This window comes from Ovis aries, chromosome 3 (genome assembly GCF_016772045.2).
Source record: "Ovis aries strain OAR_USU_Benz2616 breed Rambouillet chromosome 3, ARS-UI_Ramb_v3.0, whole genome shotgun sequence".
Taxonomy (NCBI): Eukaryota; Metazoa; Chordata; class Mammalia; order Artiodactyla; family Bovidae; genus Ovis; species Ovis aries.
In genome coordinates this window covers 101,970,954-101,984,742 of record NC_056056.1, presented here as the reverse complement: position 1 = coordinate 101,984,742, position 13,789 = coordinate 101,970,954, and the positions used below count along the sequence as shown (strand labels likewise).

Here is a 13,789-nt window from a genome sequence, read left to right as displayed (position 1 = left end):
CAAATCCAAATATTGGATTTGACCAATGGTAGTTTGACAAACTGGAAGCTCTCATGGAGAAGTTAGGATGGGGCCATACAGAGAGTAGTATGCTGGTCTCAGAAATGCTGTTTTATGGAGTAGTTTGACTTGCGTTTTATAAGATGAAAATTAAAAGTATGAACTTGGCATCAGTCTTTAGGACAGGCTTGGAAGAGGTGGTGTCTCTTGTGGCATCTCTAGTCTCAGTCTCCTTTATTCTTCATAATGTTGCCCAGTGTTTGCCCTCTTACAGGCTCCATATTGTCTGTTAATTAAAAGAATCCAAACTTCCTAGCTGGGCATTACAGGTCCTCCACAAGTCTGCTCATTGAGTCACTTCAAGGAAGAAGTACTACATGTTATGTCTGACCATATCTTTTGAAGCCACCTTGTTAGATAAATATTATTTACTATGTTCATTACCTAGAATAATATATACAACGTATTCATTGAGCTAAAAAGTGTGTTCTTAGTGTATCTGCAGATATTTTCAGATAGTGACATGAATTGTGTAGCAGGTTACCTTTTTGGTCTGTTCATAGCCTTTAGCCTGTAACTACTGAGCGTGTAGCAAGTACACATTCCTTAAAACACACACACTACCAGAACCCAGATACATAACCTGGATAGTCCTGTATCTATTTAAAAATATACTCATGTCTATTTACATTGTAGCTCAGTTAAGAATCTCCAATAAAGAAAACTTTATGCCTCTATGATTTCACTTGGGGATTCTAACAAATATTTAGGGAAGAAATATTGCCAGTTATAAACATTATCTTCCAGAATCACCCAACTCATGAGGACAGCATTATCCTTATGTCATAATGAGACAAAGACATTACAAGAAAGGAAATTGTAGATCAATATCCCTCATGAACAGAGATGCAGATTTCTCAGCAGAGTATTGGCAGTGTGATTCCAGCAATGCAGTTGTCCTTTGTGCAATCTAGGAGTCGGGGGCGGCTCTCCACGCAGTCACCAATTTGTGGACATTTATAGTTGGCCTTCTGTATCCATCGTCTGTATCCACATACTGAACCAGTAGTGGATCTTGTGGTACTGTAGTATTCAGTGAAAAAATGTGAGTCCAAGTATCCGTGTAGTTCAAACCTGTGTTATTCAAGGGTCAACTATATAAACATACTTACGTGCATATATTTATGTGTATATTTAGGGACGGTCTGTTATGACCAAGTTGATTTTATCCTGGTAGTGCAGGAGTGTTCAGTATTTAAAAATCAAGAAATAGTTCACCATATTAATAGACTAAAGAAAATCTATATGATCGTCTCAATATACAGAAGAATCATTTCAAAAAATTCAGTATTCATATATAATAAGGATCCACAAACTGGGGATAGAAGAGAACTTTCTTCCCTGATATAAGATATTTACCAAAAAAATGCAGTTATTACACTTACTTTCAAATGACTGAATACTAATAAACTCTAATATTGTGATTAAGGCAAGGGTATGTGCTCTCATCACAGTCATTCCACATTGGTCTGGAATGTCGTGATTCAGGCAATTAGGCAAAAAATAAGGCCTGCAGGTTGGAAAGAAATAAATTGTCTATTCACAGATGCCAGTTGTCTTTATAGAAAATTCCATGGAATCTATCCCCCACAAAATGCTATAGCTAGTAAGTGAGGTTAAGAAGATTATAGATACGCCAGTATGCAAATATCAACTGTATTTCTATATGCTAGCAGTTAGCCTCGGAGAAGGCAGTGGCACCCCACTCCAGTATTCTTGCCTGGAAAATCCCATGGATGGAGGAGCCTGGTGGGCTGCAGTCCATGGGGTCACTGAGGGTCAGACACAACTGAGCAACTTCACTTTCACTTTTCACTTTCATGCATTGGAGAAGGAAATGGCAACCCACTCCAGTGTTCTTGCCTGGAGAATCCCAGGGATCGGGGAGCCTGGTGGGCTGCCGTCTATGGGGTCGCACAGAGTCGGACACGACTGAAGTGACTTAGCAGCAGCGGCAGCAGCAGCAATTAGTCTATAAATACTAACATATAAAATTAACAGTACTATTTATAGTGGTACCCCCCATAAAAGAAAGTGAAATACTTAGTTAGAATTCTAGTATTTGTGGAATCTGAATGCTGAAAACTGTAATTTACAAACACTGATGAAAATAATCAAAGGCCTATGTAAATAGAGAGATGCTGCTTTTGTGGAGTCAAAGGTGTGATATTGTTAAGATACCAGTTCTCCCAAACTGATTCGTAGATTCAGTGCAATTTCAGTCAGAATTATGGCAGAATATTCTGTGGCTGTCTGTCAGCTGTTTCTAAAATGTATGCGAAAAGATAAAGGAATTAGAACGACCAAAGTATTTTTGAAAGAACCTTGGAAGACTCAATATCCAATTTCAAGACTGACTGTAAAAATACAACAATCACAGTGTGATACAGGTTACAGGGTAAACGAATAGGTCAACAGAACAGAACAGTCTCTCTGGTCAGGTTTTCTTTGTGTCATCAGTTCAGTTCAGTCGCTCAGTCGTGTCCTGACTATTTGTGACCCCATGGATTGCAGCACACCAGGCCTCCCTGTCCATCACCAACTCCTGGAGTCTATTCAGAATTATGTCCATTGAGTTGGTGATGCCATCCAACCACCTCATCCTGTCATCCCCTCTCCTGCCTTCAATATTTCCCAGCATCAGGATCTTTTCAAATGAGTCAGCTCTTTGTATCAGGTGGCCAAAGTATTGGGAGTTTCAGCTTCAACGTCAGTCCTTCCAGTGAATATTCAGGACTGATATCCTTTAGGATGGACTGTTTGGATCTCCTTGCAGTCCAAGGAACTCTGAAGAGTCTCCAGCACCACAGTTCAAAAGCACCAATTCTTCAGTGCTCAGTTTTCTTTATACGCCAACTCTCACATCCATACATGACTCTAGAAAAACCATAGCTTTGACTAGATGGACTTCTGTTGGCAAAGTAATGTCTCTGCTTTTTAATATGCTGTCTAGGTTGGTCATAACTTTTCTTCCAAGGAGCAGGCGTTTTTTAACTTCATGGCTGCAGTCACCATCTGCAGTGATTTTGGAGCCCCCGAAAATAAAGTCTCTCACTGTTTACCCTGTTTCCCCATCTATTTGCCATGAAATGGTGGGATCTGATGCCATGATCTTATTTTTCTGAATGTTGAGCTTTAAGCCAACTTTTTCACTCTCCTCTTTCACTTTCATCAAGAGGCTTTTTAGTTCTTTGCTTCTGCCATAAGGGTGGTGTCATCTGCATACCTGAGGTTATTGCTGTTTCTCCTGGCAAACTTGATTCCAGCTTGTGCTTCTTCCAGCCCAGTGTTTCTCATGATGTCCTCAGCATATAAGTTAAATAAGCAGGGTGACAGTATATAGCCTTGACGTATTCCTTTTCCTATATGGAACCAGTCTGTTGTTCCATGTCCAGTTCTAACTGTTGCTTCCTGACCTGCATACAGGTTTCTCAAGAGACAGGTCAGGTGGTCTGGTATTCCCATCTCTTTAAGAATTTTCCACAGTTTGTGGTGGTCCACACAGTCAAAGGCTTTGGCGTAATTAATAAAGCAGAAATAGATGGTTTTTTTGGAACTCTCGCTTTTTTGATGATCCAGCGGATGTTGGCAATTTGATCTCTGGTTCCTCTGCCTGGAACCGTGAACCTTTGTTCACGGTTCACATACTGTTGAAGCCTGGCTTGGAGAATTTTGAGCATTACTTTACTAGCGTGTGAGATGAATGCAATTGTGCGAGAGTTTCAGCATTCTTTGGCATTGTCTTTCCTCGGGATTGAAATGAAAACTGACCTTTTCCAGTCCTGTGGCCACTGCTGAGTTTTCCTAATTCGCTGGCATATTGAGTGCGGTACCTTCACAGCACCATCTTCTGGGGTTTGAGATAGCTCAACTGGAATTCCATCACCTCCACTAGCTTTGCTTGTAGTGATGCTTCCTAAGGCCCACTTGACTTCACATTCCAGGATGTCTGGCTCTAGGTGAGTGATCATACATGATTATCTGGGTCATGAAGATCTTGTTTGTATAGTTCTTCTGTGTATTCTTGCCACCTGTTCTTAATATCGTCTGCTGCTTTTAGGTCTGTACCATTTTTGTCCTTTATTGTGCCCGTCTTTGCATGATTTGTTCCCTTGATATCTGATTTTCCTGAAGAGATCTCTAGTCTTTCCCATTCTGTTGTTTTCCTCTATTTCTTTGCACTGATCACTGAGGAAGGCTTTCTTAATCTCTCCTTGCTATTCTTTGCAGTTCTACATTCAAATGGGTATATCTTTCCTTTTTTCCTTTGCTTTTCCCTTCTCTCCTTTTCACAGCTATTTGTAAGGCCTCCTCAGACAGTCATTTTGCTTTTTTGCATTTCTTTGTGTGATAGGAAAAGACAGTTCAGTAGATGAAATATGGTGTTTGCTACAAGTGATAGTGGAATAATTAGACATTTATGTGCAAAAAATAAAACGAAAATCCTAGCCCTCAATCCCACTCATTATATAGAATTTAACTCGTAATGGATTGTAGATCTAAATGTGAAGAACTTTCAGAGGAAAACAGAGAAGCTCTTTATGAGTTTGTGCTAGGCAGGAAGTGCTTAGGTTCAACTTCAAAAGCGTAATCCATGAAAGGGAAAAAAATGATAAAATTGAGGAAGTCCAGTTAACAAATTCTGCCGTTCAGAAGACACCATTGAGAGAATATCAAAGATAATACCTAAAAATCACACATCTGAAAATTGTGTGTGTGTGTATATAAAGATAACTCAGAATTCAACAAGAAAAACAATCCTATTTGAAAAGGGGCAAAAGGTTGAAGAGACCCTTCACTGAGATACTGTAAGCACGTGGAAGGAATGCTCGGCACCATGGTGGTGGTTCAGTCGCTCAGTCGTGTCTGACTCTTGAGACCCTGTGGGCTGTAGCCTGCCAGGCTTCTCTGTGTATGGAATTCTCCAGGCAAGAGTACTGGGGTCAGTTGCCGTTTTCTTCCATGGGATCTTCCCGACCCAGGAATCCAACCCTGGTTTCCTGCATTGCAGGCAGTTTCTTTCCTGACTGAGCTACGAGGGAAGCCATTAGGAAATTCAAATTAAGTCCACTATGAGGTATCACTACATATTTATTAGAATATGTAAATTTAAAAAACCCATCATTTTTCTTTACCAAATGCTGGCAAGACCAGTTGGAACTCTCATGTGCTACTGGTGAGAATGCAGAATTGTAAAGCAGTTGGCAGTTTCTTACAAATTTAAATACAGTTGACCTCTGAACAGTATGGATTTGAATTATGAGGGTTCTTTTCAATAATAAATACTACAGCACACGGATTTGTGATTGGTTAAATCCAGTAATTTGGAAACTATGCATATGGAGGGCTGACTATAGGTTATATGCAGATTTTCAGCTACTTGGAGGGTTGGCAGCCCAGAACTACATGTTTTTCAAGGGTCAACTGTACGTATTTAATGTCCCATCCACTCCACAATGTGTATCCCAGAGAAACGTTCACACAAAAATCTGCGTGCAAATGTTGAGAGCAGCTTTATTCATAATGTCAAAAACTAGAAATAACTCAGATGTCCTTTAGCTGTCTATTGAATAAACGGACTGTGGTCTGTCCATACACTGGACTACTGTTCACCGTAAGAAGAAACGAAGTATTGATACATATAGTAACGAGGATGATTCAGATCCATTATGATAGCCAGACTGTAAAGTTTTATTTGTCTTAAGGGATGGAGAACAGATCAGTGGTTGCCAGGGACTTAAGAATGTGAACAGGATTTAACCTCCCCGAGCAGCCCGGGGTGATGGAACTGTTATGCATCTTCATGATGATGGTAATTATGTAACTGCAAGCAATTGTCAAAAGTCAAAGAGCTAGACACCAAAAAGATGGATTTTTAATGCATGTTTAAAATACCTTATGTTGAAAAGAAGGTTTTCCATGAATGTTCTTTATATTTTAGGGTATGTATCTCTGAGGTGAATAAAATGTTACCTTCTTAAATAGTATATCTTAGGTGACAAGCAAGTAGTTTAAACCCTGAAATTTTCCAATTTTATCCCTCAGGTGTTGAAGTGCCATCAAAAGACTCTTTGCCAAAGAAGAGGCCAATTTATGAAGATAAAAAGAAGAAAAAACCACCACAGCAGATGGAAAATAAAGGTTTGCATATAAAACCTGTGATTTAGAAACAGTTTTGGTTGCCTTTTCCCCTATAACCTTAAAAGCTGAAGTCTTTTAAAAAGAAGTAAAAAAAAAAAATTGAAAAAAATAAATAAAAAGAAGTCAAACCAGAATTGCATATTGAAACCAACTTCTGGTACCTTGTTTCATATTAATATCATTCTCCACTGATTCAAATGACAGGTTAATGGAAAAATACATCTGTTTGTAAAATCTGGGTGCTATGCTATGAATAACTGTCCTTGACTGAAAAAGCATGACTGTCTTTTTTTTTTTTTTTGCTGTTTTGTTCTCAACCTTCTGTAATTTTGTATTCTAGTCTTGTCGGAAAGAAAAACGAGTTTCCTGTTTGTAAAAAACCATAGCTGGTATTAAATGTTTTGTAAACCTACTAAAGAATTTAGATTGTACTACTGGTGTTTATTCAGTAGTTAACAGAGTATCCTAACAGGAAATGCACTGGAAAGGATTGTTAAGTTGGTTTCTGTTCCTTTGATCAGTTTCTGAACCGGTGGAGTTAAGTGCTGCTGTAGAAGCTGTGGAGCAAGGAGTACCCGAAAAAGAAGAGACACCGCCTCCTGTTGAACCAGGCCAGTAGTGCTCATGTGTCTTCAGTTGTCTTGGTCGTCACTAGTTTGGGGATACCAGATGTCTGGCAGAATGGCCTTCTAACTTTGTAGTTCTTTCTTTAAATTGTTTCATTTTCTCTGAAAAAATTGTAGAGGTGAGACGTGAATCACTTTTGTTCTTTACAGTAGTATTGGAAGTGGTATTTGGATTTTCTCTAATGTTTTTATTTGTGGGTCAGAATTCTTAGGTGGTGCCAAAAAACCCTAAAGTTCTTTGTTTAAATCCTTTGGAAGCAAATTGGAAGCACTTTTGATCAGAGCTTTTATTAAGAACCATAAGAATTGACATTTTAAGATCTTGAGAGGTCAGCGTCTGTTCACTAAATTAGTGAGAGGATTCAGTTTACTCATTCTGTGTGTGTGTTTTGAGATTGGAGAACATCTCTGGGGTTTTTTTTTTTCTTTAAACATTGTTCTAATTCGTGAAACTAGGTGTTGCTAGGAGAGCCAGAGGCTGGCTGAATTGTATGGTAGGTAAAATCAGGAGAATCTCCGGTGTTTACAGACAGGAGTAGGAGTTGCTTTAGAGAATGTTAAGACTGACCCAGACTGAGGAGAGTTTGGGGGAGAATGGATTCATGTATATGTATGGCCGAGTTCTTTTGCTGTCCTCTTGAAACTGTCACAACATCATTAATTGGCTGTACCCCAATACAAAACAAATTTTTTTTTTTTTCAAGATTGACCCACATTTGTGAATACTGGGTTGGCCAATAAATTCATTCAGGGTTTGTTTTAAGATGGTACAGAAAACTCCAAATGAACCTTTTGGCTAACCCAGTATTACTGATCCTTTTTTTCTTCCCCTCCTATTCTCAATGTAAAAAGGATTGTTTTCCTCAGCCTGCCTCAGCTTAACCTGATGAGATCAAAGACATTCATGTTGATAGACTTAATGGGAACTTGCTACTTTAGGTGGTAATTTGTAGCAGTAGAAAGAGTTACTAATTTAGAAGGAGTTTAGGGTTCATGTTTCTGACTCATTTCCTCCTCCTCAGGAAAATGTATCCAGGCTTGTTGGCAAATAGTAATTATGACAGGGAAACAAATACCCCATGTTCCACCCTCATCTTCCTTTCATTTGAGAATGATTTTACTTGATTAGATGTAAGTAAAAAGAGTCATTTTTGTTAATAAGGAGAGTTTATAGTCTTTGAATTCAAAATTAAACCTTTCTGGCCGTTTTTGGGTTGGAAGCACAACATGCTGTTCTTACTTTCAGCTGGAATAGAAGTGTAGATTTGTACCTCCAACTATGTAATTTAAGTAGTATTTGTATGTATTTGAAGAGGTTAAAGCTAAATAAACAATATATTCTTATGTATATAGTTTGAAGATCAAAAAGAAGATATATGTGAAATTCCATTTGTCCTCAAGAACTGAATGTCATCATGTACCCTTTTCAAGATCTAAAGGAATATTTCAATGGGTTGCTAATATTTTGGACATGACTTAGCGACTGAACAGCAATATTTTACCTCAGATATGAAATCTGGGTTAAGTTTAATATATTGTATGCAAAACATGAGGAAATTGTGAAGCATTTAGTGACAGTAAAGGATTTAACCTGCTAGGTATGTTGAAAAATAGTTGCAAAGAATGAAGTGATATACATACTTCTTTTTATAACTGAAGCATTTTTTAAATGTCAATATAGTTTTCTACATTTTTTTTTTCTAAAAGCAATTTTAAATGTCTAGATCTAATCTTTATGTCCTTAATGAAAACTTTAATCCACAGAAGAGGAAGAAGAAACGGAGGATGCTGGGTTGGATGACTGGGAAGCTATGGCTAGTGATGAGGAGAGAGAAACAGGTGAGTAGCTCGTAAGCATGCGCTGATAAGTCCATTGGCTATTGGTGATGTGTCTGTGTTTAAAGGAGTAGTCTCTTGATCGTGAAAGCTGCACGAGCATTCCTGGAGATAGAGGACAGTCTGGCTCTTTCCATTGCCTTGATCCCTAAATCCTCCTGTGGATCCTGATTTTATTAATAAATGGTTTTTCAGAAAGTGATTTGTAAGGTAGTTGCCTAGGATTTAGAATGCATTTTTTCCTAGAATGGTGATTTTCACAAATGAGAATAGGTTATTAAAGCTCTTTAACTTAGAATAAATACAAAGATAATACAAACAAGATAGTAGAGTTCCTCCTAATCACTATGAATAAAAGATGATTTTCCTAGTCATTTCTTCCTGGCGTCTTTTTTAGGGTTTTATTTGCTGGCTTTCTCCTAACTTTTTGAAGTGAATATTTGGCTTTTTGTTTTTTCAGTCTTTTTTTAAAATGATGTATTTTTCTCTAAGCCTGGCGTTAGCCAAATTCTCTAAGTTCTGATATATTGATATTTTAGAATTTCTATTTTGATATTTTAGCCTGTAATTTATTTAGAAGTTTATTTCTTAATTTATGAAAATGAGGACTTTACATATCTTTGTTATTTCATTGTGATCAGGAAAACACGTGTTTCTATCCTTTGAATTGTGTTGACTTAATTTACAACCCAACAACTGGTTGGTTATTTTACATATTTCATGTGACTGGAAAGAGTTTATATTCAGCATTTGTTGAGTGCTTTGCTATCTATATTTAGGTTGCTGATTATTTTGTTCAGCTTCTGATTTTTTTTTTTTTTTCTGGTGTACTTTTCTCTCTTTTGCTGAGAGTGGTGAGAGTGGTATACTTAAATCTCCCATTGTGCTTATAGATTGTCTTTTTCTCTGAGAGTTATATTAATTTTTGCTCTATGTATTTTTGTGCTGTATTATTAAGTGAATGTAATCTTACATCTTTCTGATGAATTGACCGGTTTATCTCTTATTTCTAGTAATGTCTTTTTCCTTAAAGTCCGCTTTATCGTGTGTTAATACAGCTATACCAGCTTTAATTTACTTGATTTTTTTTCTGTCTGTATTACACTTTCTGTATCCTTACACAGCATTTAGTTGAGGTTTTTAAATCTAGTTTGTCACTTAGCCCATTACATCTAGAATTTAATACAGTTAATGAAGTTTAGTGATTTTATATTTATCATCTTACTCTTATTTGTTCTATTTCTTTTTCTCTCCTTTCTAACTATCTTTTGGATTATTTGATTTTTTTTTTAAAATTCCATTTTATGCCCTTTCATGAGCTTGGATATTTTGTACTTTTCTCCTTACTTTTGGTGGTTACTCTAGACAGTTTTAACCTTGACTTCTGAACTATGTCTGTTACCTTCTTTCCAGGCAAGATAAAAGACCATAGAATACATAAATTACATTTGAACAGTTCTCAGCTTATATATACCATTGTTCTTATTTACTTTAATTCTCTCTTTTAAACCCTACAAGCTTTAAAACACACACACACAACAATGGGTATACATTGACATTTACTCACATTCTTAGCTTTTGTGGTGCTTCTTTCCTTCCTCAATCTGTTAGCTTCTATTGGGGTCATTTCTTCCAGCCTGAAGAATATCTTTTAGAATTCCCTTCAGTGTGAATCTGCTACAGAGACTGTCCATATTTGCTTTTCTGAAACAGCTTTATCTCATCTTCATTCTTTTTAAAAAAAATTTATTTAGTTGTGGCTGTGCTGGGTTTCCATTGCTACGTGGGCTTTTCTCTAGTTACCGTAAGTAGGGGCTGACTCTCTAGTTGGTGGTACACAGGCTTCTCATCGTGGTGCCTTCTGTTGCAGAACATGGGCTCCAGGGCATGGGGGCTTTAGTACTTGGGGCTTCTGGTCTTTAGAGCACAGGCTTGATAGTTGTAGCACACAGGCTTGGTTGCTCTGCCGCATGTGGGATCTTCCTCGACCAGGGATCGAACTTATGTCTCCTGCTTTGGTAGGCAAATTCTTCATCACTGAGCCACCAGGGAATCCCTCATCTTCATTCTTGAAGGTGACATACTAAATGAGAAATTCTTTGTTGTAATTTGATTAATGCTTTGATGATCCTAGTCCCCGGTCTTGGCTTTTATTGTTTCTGTTTAAAAGTCAGGTATCACCCTAAAGTTTCCATATGTCTTTGTTTTCATCAGTTTTATTATGATACAACCCAGTTTGTTTTTATTTTCTCCTGAGTTGTTTGAAACTGTAGAAATAATTTGATGGCAAAGTTGGTGTTTTCTTATCCAGAGAGAATTTATATGTACATCTACCAGGAGTCTGAGTGAACTAGCAATATAGAATCATCTTATTCCCCATTTGGAATTTAGAGAACCTGGAGGTGATCTGCCAGTAACGGGGAGATCCTGCTTATCCTGTTACTTCCACAGAGTTTTTCAGTATTTCACCCCACAGTAAGAGCACTACTCAGTGTCCGTCTACCTTGCCCCCCTGAAATCCTTGGTAGGCCTGAACTCCCAGTGTCTGGACCCTTGAGCATTGAGGGGCCTTTAAGAGCACTGCATAGCCTTTCAGCTGCTTCCTCCAGGGTCCACAGATGCCCCTGGTGGGGAGGAAGTACTGAACGTTGTGCTCCCCTCCCTGGGTTCTGTCCTCTCTGGGACAGTGTATCCTGGCCAGTGATGCTTTCCTTTATTTATTAGCTTAAGTATGGTTAATGCATTAAGTTTTTACTGTTAAAAGGCAATCTTTACTGTAGTATGTAGACAAAACTTTGCATTTATGATGTATGGAAACATTAATTTTGAATTATATAGTAAAATGTTACTGCCTTATTTAGTACCCTTTCAGTATTATTTTGCCTTTAAGGTCTCTGTCTTGATAGAAATCTCATTTTTATCTTTGATTTATTTCAAAATGTCTTTTCCTGAAAGAAGAAAACACAGTGCATATAGAAGTAAAAGAAAACCCTGAAGAGGAGGAGGAGGAGGAAGAGGAGGAGGAGGAGGAAGAAGAGAGTGAAGACGAAGAGGAGGAGGAAGGAGACAGTGAAGGCAGCGAAGGTGAAGAAGATGATGGAAAGGTGTCAGATGAGAAGGACGCTGGGAAGACGTTGGATAAAAAGCCGAGCAAAGACGCAAGCTCAGAATCTGAGGATGATTCTGACGACGATCGAACTAAAGAAGAACGGACTTATGACAAAGCAAAACGGAGGATTGAGGTATTCATTTTTCCTCTTCTCTACTCCTTTCCTCCCCCTTCCTCTGTGATCATTAGAACTTTACAACAAAGGCTTCTATTGAGGAGCAATTTTAAAAAAGTCTTGGATTGGTATCTGTTCAGTTTTTGTGATGCTGAGACAGAATAGGTCCTTGACACTGGTCTAACCCAAGGACCTCACTGTTTGCTAAGATGGAATTGTGACTGCCTTATCAGTTTTTTCTTTTTTTAATCCAAATTTTAGTGTGCTCTTTGAGAGTTTTTTTATAGATTTACAGAGGTATTCTGAGCTTATGTGCTCTAATTGACTGTTTGCCTTACGTGTTTAGTCATTCTGACGCATGTGGTCCCTCTAGTTTAAATCAGGTGGGTTATTGAGGCTTCTGTTTGGTCAAGTTCACATACCCTGCCTCTTGCTCTTTTCCCTTCTTAATGCACTAGACCTCTACTACTACTTCTCCTAGACTTGAGGAGGTAGTTTACTCTAGTTATGTCAGCTTAGCATAAATAATACACTAAAAACTAATTTGCTTTGAGGAGGCTAAACTGTTTTAAAACTAAAAATTGTTTTTAGCTTTCTTTAATTTTTTCATGTGCAATTCTAGCTTTCAGTTTGTGAATACCTCTGTGTCAGTATTTCCCTTTTCCTTCTGTAAAGTTTAGTTAGGAATACATTTTCCAAATTTCTAAAGGACTAACAAAGTCTGTTACTGTAAATTGGGGTTTCTTAGCCTCAGCACTACTGACGTTTTTGGGCCTAAGAATTGTCTGCTGTGGGGGACTGTCCTCTTCATTTTAGGATGTTGAGCAGTATCTCTGATCACCCTCTAAATCCCCTCCCTTCCCTTGCTTGTGTCTCTGCTTCTTCCCACAGCACCTGCTTCAGCTAGACATTGTGTACTGTGCTTGATGATTTACAGACAGAATGGGTATAATCAGAAAGTGAGAGTTCCCTATTATCTCATTCCCTAGTGAGATGGAAGAACTACCCTTGGCAGTGAATCTGGTTATGAACCTCATGATTTAAAAAAAATTTTTAATTAAAATTAAGTAATAAATTTAGTGGATGCATTTCTTCCCGCCCGTCCCCCCGCCATTTAACAATATGCAGTGGTCATCTTTAGCTCAACAATTAAAAAAAGTCTTTTGGCTGCACTGGGTATTCGTTGCTGTGCTCGGGCTATCTCTAGTTGCAGTTCATGGGCTCATCAGTTGTAGCTCATGGGCTTAGTTGCTTTGCGCCATGTGGGATCTTCCCGGACCCGGGACCGAACCCGTGTCTCCTGCACTGTATGGCCGATTCTTAACCACTAGACCAGCAGGGAAGTCCTAGCTCAACAATTTTTAAACAGCTTGGTTGAGATGTGATTTACATACTGTAAAATTGACCCATTTTAAGTTTACAATTCAGTGACATTTTGTAAATTTACAGAGTTGTGCAGCCACTCCCACAACTCAACTTTTAGAATATGTTCATCACCCCAGAAAGATCCTTGTGCCAATCTGCATCATTACCCATTCCTGCCCCCAAGCAACTGCTCATCTGTTTCCTGCCTCAGGAAAGCATCTTCTCCAGAAACTTCATCATAAATGCAGCTTTATATTTTGTGGTCTTTTGTATCTGGCTTCTTTCACTTAAGCCTGTTCATCTGTGTTGCTGTTCTGTCAGTACTGTGTTCCTTGTAACTGACAGTAGTGTTCTGTTATATATAGATATGCCACATTTATGTGTGTCCATTCACCAGGTAAAAAACATTAGAATTGTTTCCAGTTTTTGTCATTTGTATTTCTGTTACAAAACGGTCTCATATGAGTCTGTGCATGGGAATATATTTTTACTACTTTTGAATAAAAACAATTTTTAGGAGTGAATTGTTTTTAATCG

At 38.1% G+C, this 13,789-nt stretch overlaps 1 protein-coding gene across 4 annotated transcripts in view; it reads left to right on the top strand.

Annotated features, from left to right (window-relative positions):
- EIF5B (eukaryotic translation initiation factor 5B) overlaps positions 1–13,789 on the top strand; it is a 72,866-nt gene that overhangs the window by 30,246 nt on the left and 28,831 nt on the right. For 2 of the 4 annotated variants that reach the window (XM_060413928.1, XM_042246422.2), the window contains exons 7-10: positions 6,106–6,201; positions 6,723–6,812; positions 8,592–8,666; positions 11,622–11,905. In XM_060413928.1, coding sequence (XP_060269911.1) covers positions 6,106–6,201; positions 6,723–6,812; positions 8,592–8,666; positions 11,622–11,905 — 545 coding nt within the window. Of the gene's footprint in view, positions 1–6,105; positions 6,202–6,722; positions 6,813–8,591; positions 8,667–11,618; positions 11,906–13,789 lie in introns of all 4 variants that reach the window. The other 2 variants (XM_042246423.2, XM_004006136.6) reach the window with 1 other exon arrangement.